At 33.4% G+C, this 15,144-nt stretch overlaps 2 protein-coding genes across 4 annotated transcripts; one reads left to right on the forward strand and one right to left on the reverse strand.

The window, feature by feature from the left end:
* Positions 1–1,537: 1,537 nt before the first annotated feature.
* LOC105124357 (ubiquitin-conjugating enzyme E2 4-like) lies at positions 1,538–4,968 on the forward strand. Its single transcript, XM_011024350.1, has 6 exons — positions 1,538–1,761; positions 1,856–1,935; positions 2,459–2,573; positions 2,689–2,741; positions 2,889–3,017; positions 4,639–4,968. The coding sequence occupies exons 1-6, from the start codon at positions 1,718–1,720 to the stop codon at positions 4,767–4,769; spliced, it is 552 nt and encodes a 183-aa protein (XP_011022652.1). The 5' UTR covers positions 1,538–1,717; the 3' UTR covers positions 4,770–4,968.
* Positions 4,969–8,868: 3,900 nt separating this feature from the next.
* LOC105124359 (Disease resistance protein (TIR-NBS class)) lies at positions 8,869–13,738 on the reverse strand. Of its 3 annotated transcripts, none has more exons than XM_011024354.1 (3): positions 13,364–13,738; positions 12,872–13,037; positions 8,869–12,045 (listed from the first exon to the last, which is right to left on the reverse strand). In XM_011024354.1, exon 3 carries the CDS (start codon positions 12,024–12,026, stop codon positions 9,000–9,002), a length of 3,027 nt encoding a protein of 1,008 aa, XP_011022656.1. In that variant the 5' UTR covers positions 12,027–12,045; positions 12,872–13,037; positions 13,364–13,738; the 3' UTR covers positions 8,869–8,999. The 3 variants fall into 3 exon arrangements, with proteins under 3 accessions (XP_011022656.1, XP_011022658.1, XP_011022657.1); XM_011024356.1 differs by lacking the exon at positions 13,364–13,738 and adding an exon at positions 13,169–13,236; XM_011024355.1 differs by lacking the exon at positions 13,364–13,738 and adding an exon at positions 13,164–13,235.
* Between the last annotated feature and the right edge of the window lie 1,406 nt (positions 13,739–15,144).

Genomic DNA, 15,144 nt, shown 5'->3' on the forward strand with positions numbered 1-15,144 from the left:
ATAGGTTACAAGACTAAGATAATCTTGCAAATAATAAATCAAAATAAATTTTGAAACTTAATTCCTAATCAACATAATATTAAAGGATAAATTGAAAAAAAATTAATTAAGAAACACAAATAAAATAATCTTAGTCAACTCAGATTATATCTTCAAACTCATAAACTTAATCATGATACCAAAATAACCTTATAAAAAATAAATTTTAAAGATAACCTAAGTCAAACTGAGTTAATTTGTCAAACTCATAACTTAGGTTTATGAGACTGTGATATATAACTCTATAAAAAAAATTAAAACAAAATAAAAAACTCAATTTTCAATCAATCAATTATTAAAAAATAAAATTAAAAAAATTCAATATAAAAAATAAACACAATAAAAAAACTCGAATCTACCCGAGTTAATTCACATCATAAGGTTGAATATCCTCATAAAAAAAAATCAAAATAAATCATGAATCTTAATTTCTATTCAATCAAATATTAAATGATAAAAATAAATAAAAAATTATTAATTAAAAAAATTAAGTTAACCGAGTTAATTAATTTATCAAACCCATAATATGAGTTATAAAGTTAAAATAACCTTATAAAAAACAAACCATAATAAACTATAAAATCTAATTTTTAAATACTTAAATATTAAAAAAAGTAAAATATAATTTTTTTTTAAAAAAAGAAAAAACAATAAAACACTTTTGGACGCTGCAATCAATATTATTTCTTACTATTGTCTTCCATTGTTTTTTTGTTTTTTTGGTTGTCTTTCTCTTTTCCAATGTTAAAATATATTTCATAGTAATTTTCGTGCATCAAAAGTGTTTGCACGTTTCAAACTGGATCTTAAATTATAAATTAAGATTATTAGGAGGCTAATAAAATATGGCAATAAATAAGGATACAACTAAAATTTAATTTTTTTGCTTTATAATGTAAGAAAACATCATAAAACCAAGATAAATTGAATTTTTTATAGAATTGTATTATGGTTTTATTAAGAAACTAGTCATATATTAGTTATATTGGTTACATGAAATGATATTTTTGTATTCGAGAAAGCATATTGTTGTCTTCCAAAGTCGTACATACACATAATTTTTATAAATTTTTATTTTATCAAATATCAAATTGCTTACAAACTAACTTAATAATTGTAAAAATTATTGTTGTAAAATAAGAAATTTTCTTAACTCTAATTTTAATTTTTTTAAGAGAATTTTAGTCATTCTACTGTGGATTTTAGTTTTTTTTTAATTTTTTATACTGATATTATAATGATAAAAAATTGTTGTGCAAATATAAAAATGCTTCTTAATAGCTAGTGTTTAAGTCTTTTAGGTTATTACATCCCATTAAACAATATTTTTAGTGTGGAGTTGCCGAATTTTTCAAAATGATTTTTAGCTTATTTTAATTTAGGGGTTTGGAAAATACAAATAAGGAAAGAAAAGGAAAGCATATTATTTTTAAAAGAAAAAAAACGGAAAAGAAAAGAACTTCGCTATTTATACAGTACACGGAGAGGGAAATTACAGTGAAATAGTGAAGCCGACTCCACTTGGCCATGAGAATGTGTGCAAAATAATTTTATAAATACAATTCCTCCCTCCTGTCATTCATGTCTGAAACCATTTTAGCTAAAAAGACCTCCTTTCCTCTCTCTCAACAAACCAAGAGGAGGAGGAGGAAGAAGAAGAATAGAAAAGAAAGCAAATATGTCTTCACCAAGCAAACGCAGGGAGATGGATTTGATGAAACTGTAAAAAACTCTTTTTTTGACACAAGAGTTTCGTTCTTTATTTGATTGGGCTTTTTGGTTTTTTCTTGATTTTTTATGGCTGTTGATTGACTAGGATGATGAGTGATTACAAAGTTGAAATAATCAATGATGGCATGCAAGAGTTTTATGTGGAATTCAATGGACCTAAAGAAAGTAAGTAATCAAAAATCTTCAGTACCCCTTTTTTTTTTGTTCCTTTTTACTGTTTTCTTTCTTTGATTCTGCTCTTCTTCTTTCTTAATGTTTTTCTTAGCGGGTTCTTTTCTGTTTTTCAGATGATTTTTTATTTATTCTTGTTGACCCATTTGGATACTTTGGGTCATGGAATTGATCTTCAAGATTGCTGTCAATAAGAAGTTATATTTTCTTTTTTGTGAATTGAACCTTTTATTTTTCTTTTGCCGGAGCTATTTTTCTTTGAAGTTGAATTTTAAGCAGATTTCTTTTACTACTGATGCATGAGAAGAAACTTGTTGTTTTGCTTTTACTGTGAAGTAGAATGAAAATTTGATGAATTGCATTGCTGCTTTTAGTTCTTATACTAGTTGCAGGTTTGTTGTTTGTCGATTTTCCTCAGTGAAGATAAAGCTCAAGTTTCTTTGGTTTTTTTTTTTAATTATGGATACAGTCAGATTATTATCTCTTCTTTTCTTTTTTCTTTGTGCGAACATGGTAGGTCTTTATCAAGGAGGTGTGTGGAAGATAAGAGTTGAATTACCAGATGCTTATCCTTACAAATCTCCATCAATTGGCTTTATCAACAAGATCTATCACCCAAATGTCGATGAAATGTGAGTTAGTGGATGCTAAAATTTGACTACTTAGCTTGTTTGAAATTTGTGTTAGCTTATATGGGTTGCCAGATCACGTATTTTAATGGAAATGTGGGTTCTTTTTGAGTTTCAGGTCTGGTTCAGTGTGTTTGGATGTTATCAATCAAAATTGGAGCCCCATGTTTGGTAAGCCTGCTCCATTGTTATTATTTATAGATGGACAATTTATGTGCTATGTGCTGATCTTGTAAATTTGTTTCATCCATCCTAGATTCTTCCTTCATTTCTTGTCATGTTAGACATTGACAGTTTCCATTTTAATGAAAATTACAGATCTGGTAAACGTATTTGAAGTGTTTCTTCCTCAGCTTCTTTTGTATCCCAACGCATTAGATCCATTGAATGGAGAAGCTGCTGCTTTAATGATGCGTGATGGCACTGCTTATGATCAAAAAGTGAAAGGTAGGAAGTCTAAACATAGTTTGTGAACTTAAGTTTTACTTCTGCTTAGCTAGTCAAAACAGAGTTTAAGATACTTTATTTTACAGTTCTCTTATTTTTATCCTCAAATCTGTAGATTTTTCCACTCCAAAATGCATTTAGAAATTCATGAATGTAAGGCTTTGGGGTTATGTTGCATGTTGAGTACAACATTAACCGTGCTCACTCATGTCTCATTGGCCACTTTCGGGAGGTTTCAGTGCTTATTCTGGAAAAAGGCTTCATAGTTTTAACCTTAAACTTGATAATCAATTTCAGTCCCAGTATATTAGCACTTAGTGTGTTAAGTTCATAGCTTTAGCTTCTTTTATCTAATTCCAGTTTAATTACATTGGTATTTTATTTTGGATGTGCATCTTTGAAGTTGCACACTTGTCACTTGTTTGTTTCCATTTTTTATCTATAATATCTGATCAGCCACATCTGACACATTAAGATGTACGTCTACGGCCCTCTGTTTGTCTTTTGGATCAGATGGTTTGATGCATTGAAAGGATATGCATCTACAGATGGTTACTTCCAAGAACCATGAAATGGAATAAGACCTATAATCAATCAAGTAAAATGGGTCCTATAATCAATCAAGTAAAATGGGTCTGCTATTGATTTTGAATTACTAATTCAGAAATTACTACACTGAATGGAAACATTTACTTTGAGATGGCATGTAATTGCCGCCATTTTGATGCACGAGTGCATGAAGGCAAGGGAATGGTGAACCATTTGTGACTGTTGGACACCGAAGTGGTTGTCAGATGTCAGGCAATTTCTGCTGCAAATACTTATTCTATTGCCCTATAATTTTTTTTTTTTTATGGAAGTTTGTGAATTGTGTCTGGGAAGACTACAGTATAGTAAGATTTTCCTTCATGAACAGGACTGTGGGAGAGCTGGTGTCAGCCAATCATTTATCTCAGCCAATCATTTATAATCTCTTAACTAGATCCAAAAACCCGAAAAACAATTTTGTCATTTGTTGAATGGTTCAGTAACTATGAAATGATAGCAATTATGTGAGGATGGTCTCAGTTTCCTATACAGGAATTTCAGATTTAAACAGTTGGAGCCCCATCAAGAATACATGGCCGCCCAAAAGTAAGGATAGTTAATTGCTGGTTTGATCAGTCCTTTGGTTTCACAATGGCTACTAATTTGGTTTTGGAACTTGGAGATTATATAAGAAATTATAAGTTTGTGTGACTGGAATAAGAAATGAAGAGTTGTTACTGAATTGGGTTCACTTAAAATAGACTTTATGTTATGTGAAATATACAAATCTGGGATAGGTCTGTGTCTTGTTTGATGGTGGATTGTCAAAAGTTAAACAAACCTAAGCTGGCAATAGTCATAGAGTGTACCTGTTGTGCATACGGACATCAACCTCAGTTTTTCTATGATTTGTATAATGTTAAAGATTGTCAATCCAGCATTTTATCAGCCCTTGTAGTCTTAAACTCTACTTTGCATTTAAGTCCTAAGCTGACATCATTACATCGTCGACTCTTCTCTCATCCTTCATTTATCCGTCTTGTTTCTATATTATTTCTTGAAGTTATGCAAGTGTTTTTTTTTTTTTTTCCAGAATACTGTGAAAAATATGCGAAGCCAGAGGATATAGGAGCGAGACCAGAAGAAAAATCCAGTGATGAAGAACTGAGTGAAGATGATTACCACTCTGATGATGATGAAGTCGCTGGCAAAGCTGATCCTTGATTACATTTATTCATGTATTCTAAGTGTCTGTTCTTGTACATGAAATTCAACTCTTTTAAAATGGAACATTGAAACCCTCATCAAAACCGATGGCTTACGGGAGAAATTCCTGCCCTTCTCTTTTTATTTGCCATGAATGTTTTGTAAATTATTTTACTGTGGATCAATGTTTCAGACCTTCGTTACTGTTGGGACTAAATCATGTTGCTTATCCTTCGCACGTGCATGCACCAATCGTTTTTTCGGTGGGACTTGTCTGGTCTCCACTCATGGATGCCTTGTGGTAGACAACTTTTAATCTACAGTTCACACCATTTTAGGAGATAGCTTAGCTACTGGTGAATGGAGGGTAACTCTATCTGCTTCTGATAAGCTCGGAGCACTTGGAAGCTTGAACCATAATGATATCGGATTTTAGGATAACCATACTTTAGGTTTCAGCTGGTATTGATTAACTTGGTTGGATCAAGTTATAAATGGAATGATATTTCAACATCTAAAACAATCAAGTTGAATTGAATGGCTCCATGCCATTGATTGGAAATTTCAATCCTTTTTTTAGATGAAGATGAGTATTCAAACCATTTTATATGTATTTCAACTAATTCTATAAATTTTAAAATTAATAAATATATAAATATTTAATAATATCACAGTAATCATGTAAAAAAGATACAAATACCTTTCTCTTTCTCAATAGGAAAGAGTTGACAAGTTATTAAACTCCATTATTCATATATTATCATGGTGATCATGTAAAGAAGGTCGTTTCTTTACTAAAAGGTAGTTTTTTTTAAAAAAAAAATTCGTTTCTTTACTAAAAGGTAGTTTTTTTAAAAAAAAAAAATTTTCAAGAAAATAAATTATTTTTTAATGTTTGATAGTGTAATAAAAAAATAAGTTAAAAAATATTTTACAGTGTTGGTTATGTCATGAAAAATGAATAAAAAAATAACTTATTAATGTTTTATTTTTCTCAAGTTTATTAAAATAATGAAGAACAAATCTTACTTAAAAAGTTAAATGAGAATGAAATTAAAAAAATATATAATTTCATAAATTATGTTAAATAAAATAAACAATAATCAAAATAATAGAGATCAAATCTAAAAAAATAAAAGATAAAAAAATTAAAATAATAATAATTAACATTTCATAAATTATTTCAAATAAAATAAGTAACAAATAAAAAAATAAGAATCAAATTTGATAAATAAAAAATTTCAATAAAAAAATGATAGGGGAAAAGTAAATAACAATTATAAAAATAAGGACCAAAATTAATATAAAAATTAAATTTTAAGAGATGAAATTAAAAAATAAATATTCAAAACAAAATATATATAGCAATCAAAATTTTGAGGACTAAATTTGATATAATCAGCAAATAATATGATATTTTTAAATTTTTTATAATTTTCAGAAAGTGTTTTTCGACCAAATTTTTCAGAAAAACACTTTCCTAGTAACCAAGCTAAATTTTTATTTGAATAAAAATTATTTTTCATTGGTTAATTTTTTTAATAATAAATAAATTTTAAAAAAAAATTAATTTTTTTTTTAAAATAAATTACAAGAAATAAACATAACTTGAATATCTATTTCATGCATGGAAAACAACAAAATAGAGTTGTGTCCTTTGGCCGAAGAGAAAAACGGTCCGTGCATAAATGAGTTGTTGTGTTTTTTAAGCGCATTAAGTTTAAATGTTTTTTTTTTTAAATATGACAAATTAAAAATATGTTATTTTACAGAAAAAATTCTTATAGTATTCTGCTAATTTTTTTTAATTACTGTCCTAATTAAAAAATAAATAAAAAACTTGCTCATCCATCCATCCATCCATGATAACTAACCAAAAAAAAAAAAAAGCAGATGGGACAATCAAAACAACTTGAGCGACACAACACTGTCAAAAACTGACACAGTAACCAGATTTAGAGCTGTTTTTTCCTTGTGGTAGAAAAGAAGTACCAAAGGCTATCATTATATTATCCAATGGATCAAACAAACGGTGGTGTCCTTTTCTTTTTGATTCATTAAAGCTTGCAGTTCAGTTAAGTTCATTCCATGAGTTATGTCAGCTCACATACTCCCAGGTTGTACTGCTGGTGCAGGAGTAAAGATTTACTACTCTTTTAGTTCTCCTGCTGGAAAAAGTGGACAGCCCCTCCCTGCTGTTGCACTTAACATTTTACATTTCCATATTGTATTTTATATTAGATGCTCCTCTGTCATCCTTTTCCAGGCTCCAATTAGAGAAGGAAAAAACCCATAAAAAATTTTCGACGCACAGTGGTAACATCGTGCTAGAATGTCCAAGAATTTATGTACCTGTGTGCAAAGGCTTGATTGACTGCTAAAATGTTAGCTTCTACTTTTTTTGGTGGTTATTTCTAAGAAAACATTATGGGTGTTGTGAATACTTATGCAATCCCTAAATGGTATTTAACGTAGAGTGAATTACTTTGACAGTTTAAAAACAATCCCTCTGGTCATTAAACAAAAGTTCAATGACAAATTAAAAAAAAAAAGGGAATAAATCTATACTTGTAAATTCAACATGTTTTTATAAGGGCAAAAGCATAAATCTATTGGTCATTAAACAAAAGTTCAATGACAAATTTTTTTAAAAAAGGGAATAAATCTATACTTGTAAATTCAACATGTTTTTATAAAACATGTTTTTATAACGGCAAAAGCATAAATCTATCGCTATAATCCATGGCAATTAGTAATTATATTACAGCGATTTTTCCACTTGGATTTTTTATTAAAGTACCTGGATTTTGTAGGAAAATATATTTGAAAGTGTAGATATGATTATTTTTTAAGTGATTTACACTCAAAAATATATTAAAATAATATTTTTTTAAAAAAATTATTTATGATATCAGTGTATAAAAAATAATATAAAAATACTAAAAAAATATTAATTTAAAATAAAAAATTAATATTTTTAAAAAAACACACAAAAAAATAAACAGGAGCTAAATTTGGGTAGGAGCTAAAAGGTAAGGTGAGCAGTTCTTCAATTTTTTAGATTAACTTAGGTGTCCGGACCAGCTTGCGCGCATCACAACTAATTCCACAGACTCTGAAATTAACGATCATATAAGTCTTCAGTGACCATCACATAAGCAACTAAAACTCAAACTTAAAACTACAAAAAAAAAAAATCTTTTCATCCTAATTTCTTACCATTTCATCGCGACGTTATCTATATTATATGCTGTCGTGCAAGGCAGAAAAACTTGCAGAAAAAAAGTCTTTCCATGCACATCAAATGATTGAAATTTCACTAAACAGTTGGCAAACTTTGTTCTGTGTAATTTATACGTGGCATACAGTAATGATTGGTCACATGAAATGATTAGAAAGTGATGGGTTACACAGCTAAAGAACTTCAGGGAAATGGAGAATTATTCACTTGGGAAGTGTGAAAGGGGAAAGGGTGGACAGAAAAGAAGGCAAAATTGGGAAGCGACAACCCTCTGCTCCTTCACTGTCCTTTTACTTTATACCTTCACCAATATGCAAACACATGAAGACGGCTTAGCAAGCATGGGCGGAGAAGCATCTATCGCTTGTTCTAGCTTACGTGTGAGTTGAATGTGTACTGTGTATCTTCATCGAGACACGAGGTTATAAAGTGAAACAACGAAAGATCAGAAAGAGATAAAGAGATATAATTTAACCTGGCAAGAAATCTTGTCACAAGTTTCCAGGTTTGCACCAGCATGCTTCCATCATGGCAAAGTTGACAAACTTGGGTGGATCACTAGTTAGACAGTTTCCAAATATTTCAACACTGATAGTAGAATACTTGTAATCCAGCAATGTCCTGTTTGTTTCAGTTGATCTATAACATTGTGAACCAACAAGTTGTTCATATCTTATTAAGTCTTAATTAAATCTCTGTCCTTAAGCTCTGATTGTAATGGAGTGATGCAACCACGAAGTAACCGTAAAGTTCATGCATGAAAGAAATTAGGACAGCATGGGAAGCAACAAGCCAAGGCAACACAAGGCCAAAAAATGCACCAAGAAAAGAGAGCCAGCATATTTGTTTATATATACAAGAAATTAAGACAAAAAATTGATAAAATGAAGGGCATCCTTATCAGAGTTAAAAAAATGGCATTAAGAGATCCTCTAAAATGTTTATAACAGTTTTATTTGAGAATTTTGTATAAGTCTAATGTAAATTTTGCTTACAAGGAATATGCTCTATGATGAATGCTGAATTTGAACGTTGGCATGAAGCCTGGTGAGTTTGCTTAGAGTTTCACGAGCAGATACAGTGTCTGGATGGTCATCTCCACAAACTGAAGTTCGAATAAAAATAGCCTTTCTTATTAGATCATCTCCGATGTCAAATTGTCCACCTCTCAGCATTAACTTGGCTCTAGTTTCCAGCACAGTGGCTCTTGATAGAGCCAGCTCCTGCCAAAGGTATGGATTCAACTGAGCATTAGTCTGGATGGGTCTCCAGCATAGTGATTTGTCCAACCATTTCTCAACTGGAGTAACAAAAGCTTGATCTGCTGCTTCTAAAGCATTAGTACATAGGCGCAGGAGTTCCAGAGCAGCACTGCATCTAGAGAATGTAATGAATGTCCGAATGGCAAGAGGCAAAACCACTTGTTTGACCAAGTACAGCAACTCTGACACCTTAAGCTCAACAGCTTTAGGGTCAGTACCAAATCCAAATAGCAAGAAGCATGCTGCCCATATGTGTTCTGAATGATGGGATACGGACCCACGACTAATGACAGCATGCACCATGGCTTGTGCAACCCCAATGACTCCTCTCTTGCGAGCATAAAGCTTGATGAGCTCATTGACATGGACATAGCCTTGCTTGGTACTACTTCGTGCAATATTAAATCTCAACAGCATGGAAGATGCTTCTGCTTCTGATCTTTTGGTGTATGGTGAAGAGAGGCCGCAACTCAAAGAAGACAACAATTTTCTCCATAAGCGTGTTCCCTTGCGCTTCTCTGGAATCTTTTTTGCAGCTAGGGCTAATAGGGAAACTGGAATTGCAGCTGGTGCAAACCAAGCACTGGCCTGGACCATCCTTGTCGCCAAGCTCCTAGGCCCATCCGCATGATCAAATATAGAAAAACATACCTCGAAGAGTTGCAGAAGGAAAGTGTTTTTCCTCATTGAATGAGCTTCTCTACCACTCCATGACATCTCTCTCAAGGGCATTCTATTTATGGTGTCCAACAGCCTACTTGGATTAATTGGAAGCTCAGATAAAATGGCTCCAACGATTGCGAGGCCCAAAGTTAACCTACCTACTTTCTCCTCAATAACCCTGAGAGCATCAATTTCTGCAATAGAATAATCCTTATCACTTCCCTGCATTAAACACATTGCCTCAACTGCAGACAAATAAGAGAGTTTCAAAGGTTCCAAATTCATCACACGTGGTAGCCTTGTGGATATTATGATGTGGGTCTCTCCACCAAAACGGGGAAGAAGATCCATCACAATTTTGTGATCCCACCAATCCTTCTCGCTTTCCAAGTTATCAATCACAACCAAAAATGGTATGTTTCTCAGAAGCTCCTTGCGAACTTTAGAAATGGCTTCCTCTTCTTGCTCCTCAAAACTTCTAATCCTGCTTTTCCCTGAGTAATTCTCAACCCCAATATCAACATCTAAAAATGACCTGAGGTTCAGATAATTTTGCCTGATATACCTGCTTTCTCCTCCAATCCACAGAACCATCTTGTACCTCTGGTGATATCTGTATGCAAACTCCAGAAGAAGTTCTGTCTTGCCGATTCCCGATTCCCCCGAGACACAAGCAATTCCTTTTCCATATAAAATCTTTGTTGATCTTTTTCTCTTTCCATATCGCCCACTGCTTTTGGGTTTTACTAGGTGCTGCCTTTGAGAGATATCACCACTTTGCATCTCTATCTCCCTTTCTGACTCCTTCCATACAACTGGTTCTTTACCCTTGTCACTGCTATTGTCCCATTGCTGCTGCCGTCGTTTTTCCTCCACTGAACTGCTCTTATTCCATCCAACTGTCAAATTCTTTCTCCTGGGTCTAGCCTTCAGTTCAAAGTAATCTCTTTCAGAATTGCCACTAACATCGCCAAAAAGTATAAATTCTAGCTCAGACAATTCTTTCTTCCTGCCAACGAAGTTCTCATTTCGAGGGAAAGGGAACTCTTCCTTTTCCACCACCTCTCTCCACTTTGTCAACCTTTCCACAACACTTCTCCTTCCTAATCTCAAAGCCAGGAGCGTGACAGCTCTCAATATGCAATCTCTCCAGTTACCCTCCTGAGCTTCCAGTTTCCACTCATCAACCCGAGAGATGCCGTTAACAGCTTCCTTCCACTCATTCTCCAAACCACCATACAAATGCCATAGCTCGCCCCCATGTTTTTCCCACAACTCCCCCCTCTTCTCAATGATATCCCTGACAAGGCAATCATCTGGACTCAGATCAAAGAATACTGGGACCAAATTCTTTTTGCTTTCAAAATATTGCAGCTCCTCAATAGCATATGGGTTTCTGAAGGACTTCTTTGTTAATATTACAATGCCAAAAGAAGAAACATCCATCGCCCTCTCAACAATTCCATTTTTGCGAGAGTTTCTACATCGAGCTCTGTCAGATACAAAACAACTCATCCCTTGAACCTCCAACTCAGCACGGAGCCAATTAGCAAACCTCATCAAAGAAGGTTTACGACCATGCAAACCTATGAAAACATCACAACTCCTGAGTTTACAAGAGGAACCTGAAACTGAAACTGGAGTATATGACATCCCATGGCTTCTCCCATGCTTTCTTGGCTTTTCTCTAAACCCTGAATAACCTCTATCACGGGCATAATTGTAAATACATAGAGTGCTACTAGAAATGCCAGTTGAAGATGATATACGATTGAACTTCTGCAAATCATTTGCACTGCCAGAAACTGGATCTCTTGTCATATCTGCCAAGGCATCTCTGGTATTTGCTAAAGATTTGGGATCTGGAATTCCTGAACTAGAGCTAAGGGGATCGCCACTAAGATGAGTGCTGTCATATTGAGCATCCGAACGTGTTGATTCCGATACTTGACATGTTGGTGATCTTGGAGAGAAGAAGGGTGACTGATTCGCTGAAAAGAATGCTGACGACGAGGAAGAAATCCTTGAAGTAGTCACTGGCAACAACCCAAATCTAGAGCTATCCTCACGGAGATCCATACTGACAAAATCTCCCGACTCCAAGGGCATTAATTCCCATGCATGCTCTCTAAATATGCCATCATGAAATGGATAGGATATAGCTTTAATAAGTAAAAAACTCTCAAGAAATGGAATAAAGGCATCTGAATAATAGTACGAAAGTGAATGCTCTATTACCAGTATCAGTTTTAAAAGCTAATAAAAATGCAAGATTACACCTGAGCATTCATTAGTAGCAGACAATAAAAGACAATTTAATACATTAGCATGCTACACCTCACAGTGCGAAATCAGGTAGCTTCTCAAAGACAACAAACTACATGACAGAATCCAAAATTTTCTTTCTATGGGAACATCCGAACCCTAAAATTAAATAACTAAGAGGACAAGGGAAAACAGAATAATCTTTCTGATGGGGAAATATAAATGCAGCATGTCAACTGTAACAGGAAATAGTCATAAACAGAAAATCCAGTGACTTAAAAAGAAAAAATTCAGAAATACCAGTAAAGAATGACAAATTTGGGAATTCAGCAGCTAAAAGGTAGTTTAGAAAATAGAAACAGAGGTAAAAACATAGTATCAGAACTGGAATTTTCAACAGCTAGAAACGCAAAACTAGTAATGCCAAAGAAAATTTCGAAAATTTAGGACTCTAAAGATCTTTCTGAAGCAATCCAACCATACCATACACCTAAACCAAACAAACTCGGTTCCTTAAATGGAACCAAAAAAAATCCATAGAAGTCATATGTACAGCTTCAACTTCAGGTTCTAGATCTCATTAGCCATTCAGACATTTAAAAGGGACTCCATCATTCAAAGAAAACACCCATTTATGATTTGACTAAAATAAGATCACATTTTAAAATAATTAAGATCCAAGAACTTACTTAGCTTCAAATCTACAACTTCGTCTCAAAGATTCAATCTTTTTTCAAAACCAATCGGACCCGGTTTACCAAATCCAATGCCTGGCTCAAAAGAATTCAAAATTCGAGGAACCCAGACAGATGGTCTCGTTGAGTTACAATCAGTACAATGAACTTAACCACCAACCTGCGTAAGAGATAGTGACTTAGCATACTTCGATCACAACATGTGAAAAAAAAAAAAACTGATGGTTATTCAATCACAAAGATAGATCAAGTTTTGAAAATGAAAGATTGAGGAACAAAGAGCAACCAGACAGCTTATGATGGTGCCGGTCTCTTTCTCCGTATCTCAAAGTAGACTCGCAAGTGAGGGACTTTTTTTTTTTTTATAACCATTCAGGAGATAGATTTCATGCTGATAGAGACTTTCATTTTGGAAAACAATAAGGCTGGACTAGACAAAGTTAAAAAAAGATTCCTAGTTAAAAACCAAAATCAAAATTCAGTTACCTTTTCAATGAAAATATAACAACTAACAACAACACCTTCAAGAACAACAAAAGCCACACTCTTTCTTTTGCATTTGCACAACTCAAAAGACTCTCTTTTTAGTTTTTCCCTCTCGAAGATTTCTTCTCTAAAAAGGGCCTTGATATGTGTGAGTGAGGGGAAATGGGGTGCAATGAACAGAATCGCTGGTGAAGAAGGTAGATGGGTCCCAAGTAAAGAGATCTGAAGAGGTCACCGTTGTGTAGGCTCCGCATTAGACACCGAGAGAGACAGAGAGACCCTCTCTCTTTTTATAGCAGTGAAATTTCAGATTATCCACTGTGCTTTCACATTGGTTTTTTCAGTGTTTTTTTGTGGGTTGTTGTTTTAAGGTGTTAAACCTTAAACTTGATGGTCTCTCTTAACTTGTTACAGCATTGCCTCTGATGATAGAGATGGAGTTTCGCCAATGATTTGGTAGCAAATTGTTACCAACTTATGACTTAGGGCATTGTGATTAAGGTTTTAAGAAAATATATATTTTTAGTTAAAAATTAAAAAAGTATATGTTTTATTAAAATTTAAGTGAGATATTTTTTCGTATAAAATAAATAAAAAATATATCTTTATAAATAAAAAGGAAATTATTTTAACTTCTACCAAATTAAAATTTAAAATACAATTATATATAAAGTTAGATACAAAAAGTTATTTTGCTAACCAAAGCTACCAAATTGTTCCAATCTAGTAATTGTCATGTCACATGGTTCACACTATTCCACAAATTATCTTTACAGTGTGCCGAAGGAAAGTTGAGATTTTTCAAAAAAGCTGAAAAATCAAGATGTAAATTCTACCGGAAAAAAAATAAAAAAGTTTATCGGAATCTCATCAGTGAAATGGGACCTTCACTATTTTATTTTATCTTTGTGATGAATTTCATTTGACTTTGCTTTTTTTTAGATTAATGTGAATATTTGGGCTAGTTTACGTATATCACAACTAATTCACGGACCTTGAAGTTAACTTGACTTTGCCTTTTGTTTCTATGGCAACTGCTTCTTTCAACAAAATCGGGCTAAAAGTTAGTGACCTTCCATGGGGGGGAATTGACTACTTTTGCCAAGAAGAGGCTTAAAGAGGATAGTTACCCTACCAGCATCTTTCAACTCCATTCGTCATTCGAGACAACCTTGATCTACTTTTTTACTCAACTTTTATCAACCTAATTTGGTATCTCGCACATTTTAAGTATCATTTAGGCCTTCTTGAATGTTTTGTTAACTGTCCCACGTTATGAATAGGGAAAAAAAACTATCGATTAAGGCTATTGTTAGAAAATTCAAGGGCAGATTCTGCGCTATCCCAATTAGCATTATCAGTCTTGGTAGGTGAGAGATGAGTTAAGAAGCATAAATTGGCTTCTTGCTACCTGGACAACAATGGTGATGGGCATGAAAGGCATCGAGTTTGCTCTCTTCCAAAAATCATCATGCATTAAGATAACATCCCCTCCTCCATCCACCGAAGGACTTCCAAGTTGACTTCAGTGATATTTGTGGCCTTTTTCCATGCCAGTCCAAAACACTCTTTTGATGCTACTTGGGAGCACATGCATACATGTGAGGCCACTGGGAATCGAGGGCTAAGATCTTTTCACTCACGAACTTCCGCATCGAATCAATGGCCTGGATGCCAACACATGTAATCACCAAGACGGATAGAGCAGAAGGCCTTAATGGAGTTTTGAAGTTTGAACTGGAGTTGAATTATATCCACACAGCTGCCCCCCTCCCCCTCAA

This window comes from Populus euphratica, unplaced genomic scaffold (assembly GCF_000495115.2).
Source record: "Populus euphratica unplaced genomic scaffold, PopEup_1.0 scaffold4.1, whole genome shotgun sequence".
Taxonomy (NCBI): Eukaryota; Viridiplantae; Streptophyta; class Magnoliopsida; order Malpighiales; family Salicaceae; genus Populus; species Populus euphratica.

Coding starts and splice junctions, on each gene's coding strand:
- LOC105124357 (XM_011024350.1), top strand. CDS start 1,718: ATGTCTTCACCAAGCAAACGCAGGGAGATGGATTTGATGAAACT. Junction 2,742..2,888: donor AAATTGGAGCCCCATGTTTG/GTAAGCCTGCTC, acceptor TGAAAATTACAG/ATCTGGTAAACGTATTTGAA. Junction 3,018..4,638: donor TTATGATCAAAAAGTGAAAG/GTAGGAAGTCTA, acceptor TTTTTTTTCCAG/AATACTGTGAAAAATATGCG.
- LOC105124359 (XM_011024354.1), bottom strand. CDS start 12,026: ATGCCCTTGGAGTCGGGAGATTTTGTCAGTATGGATCTCCGTGAGGAT.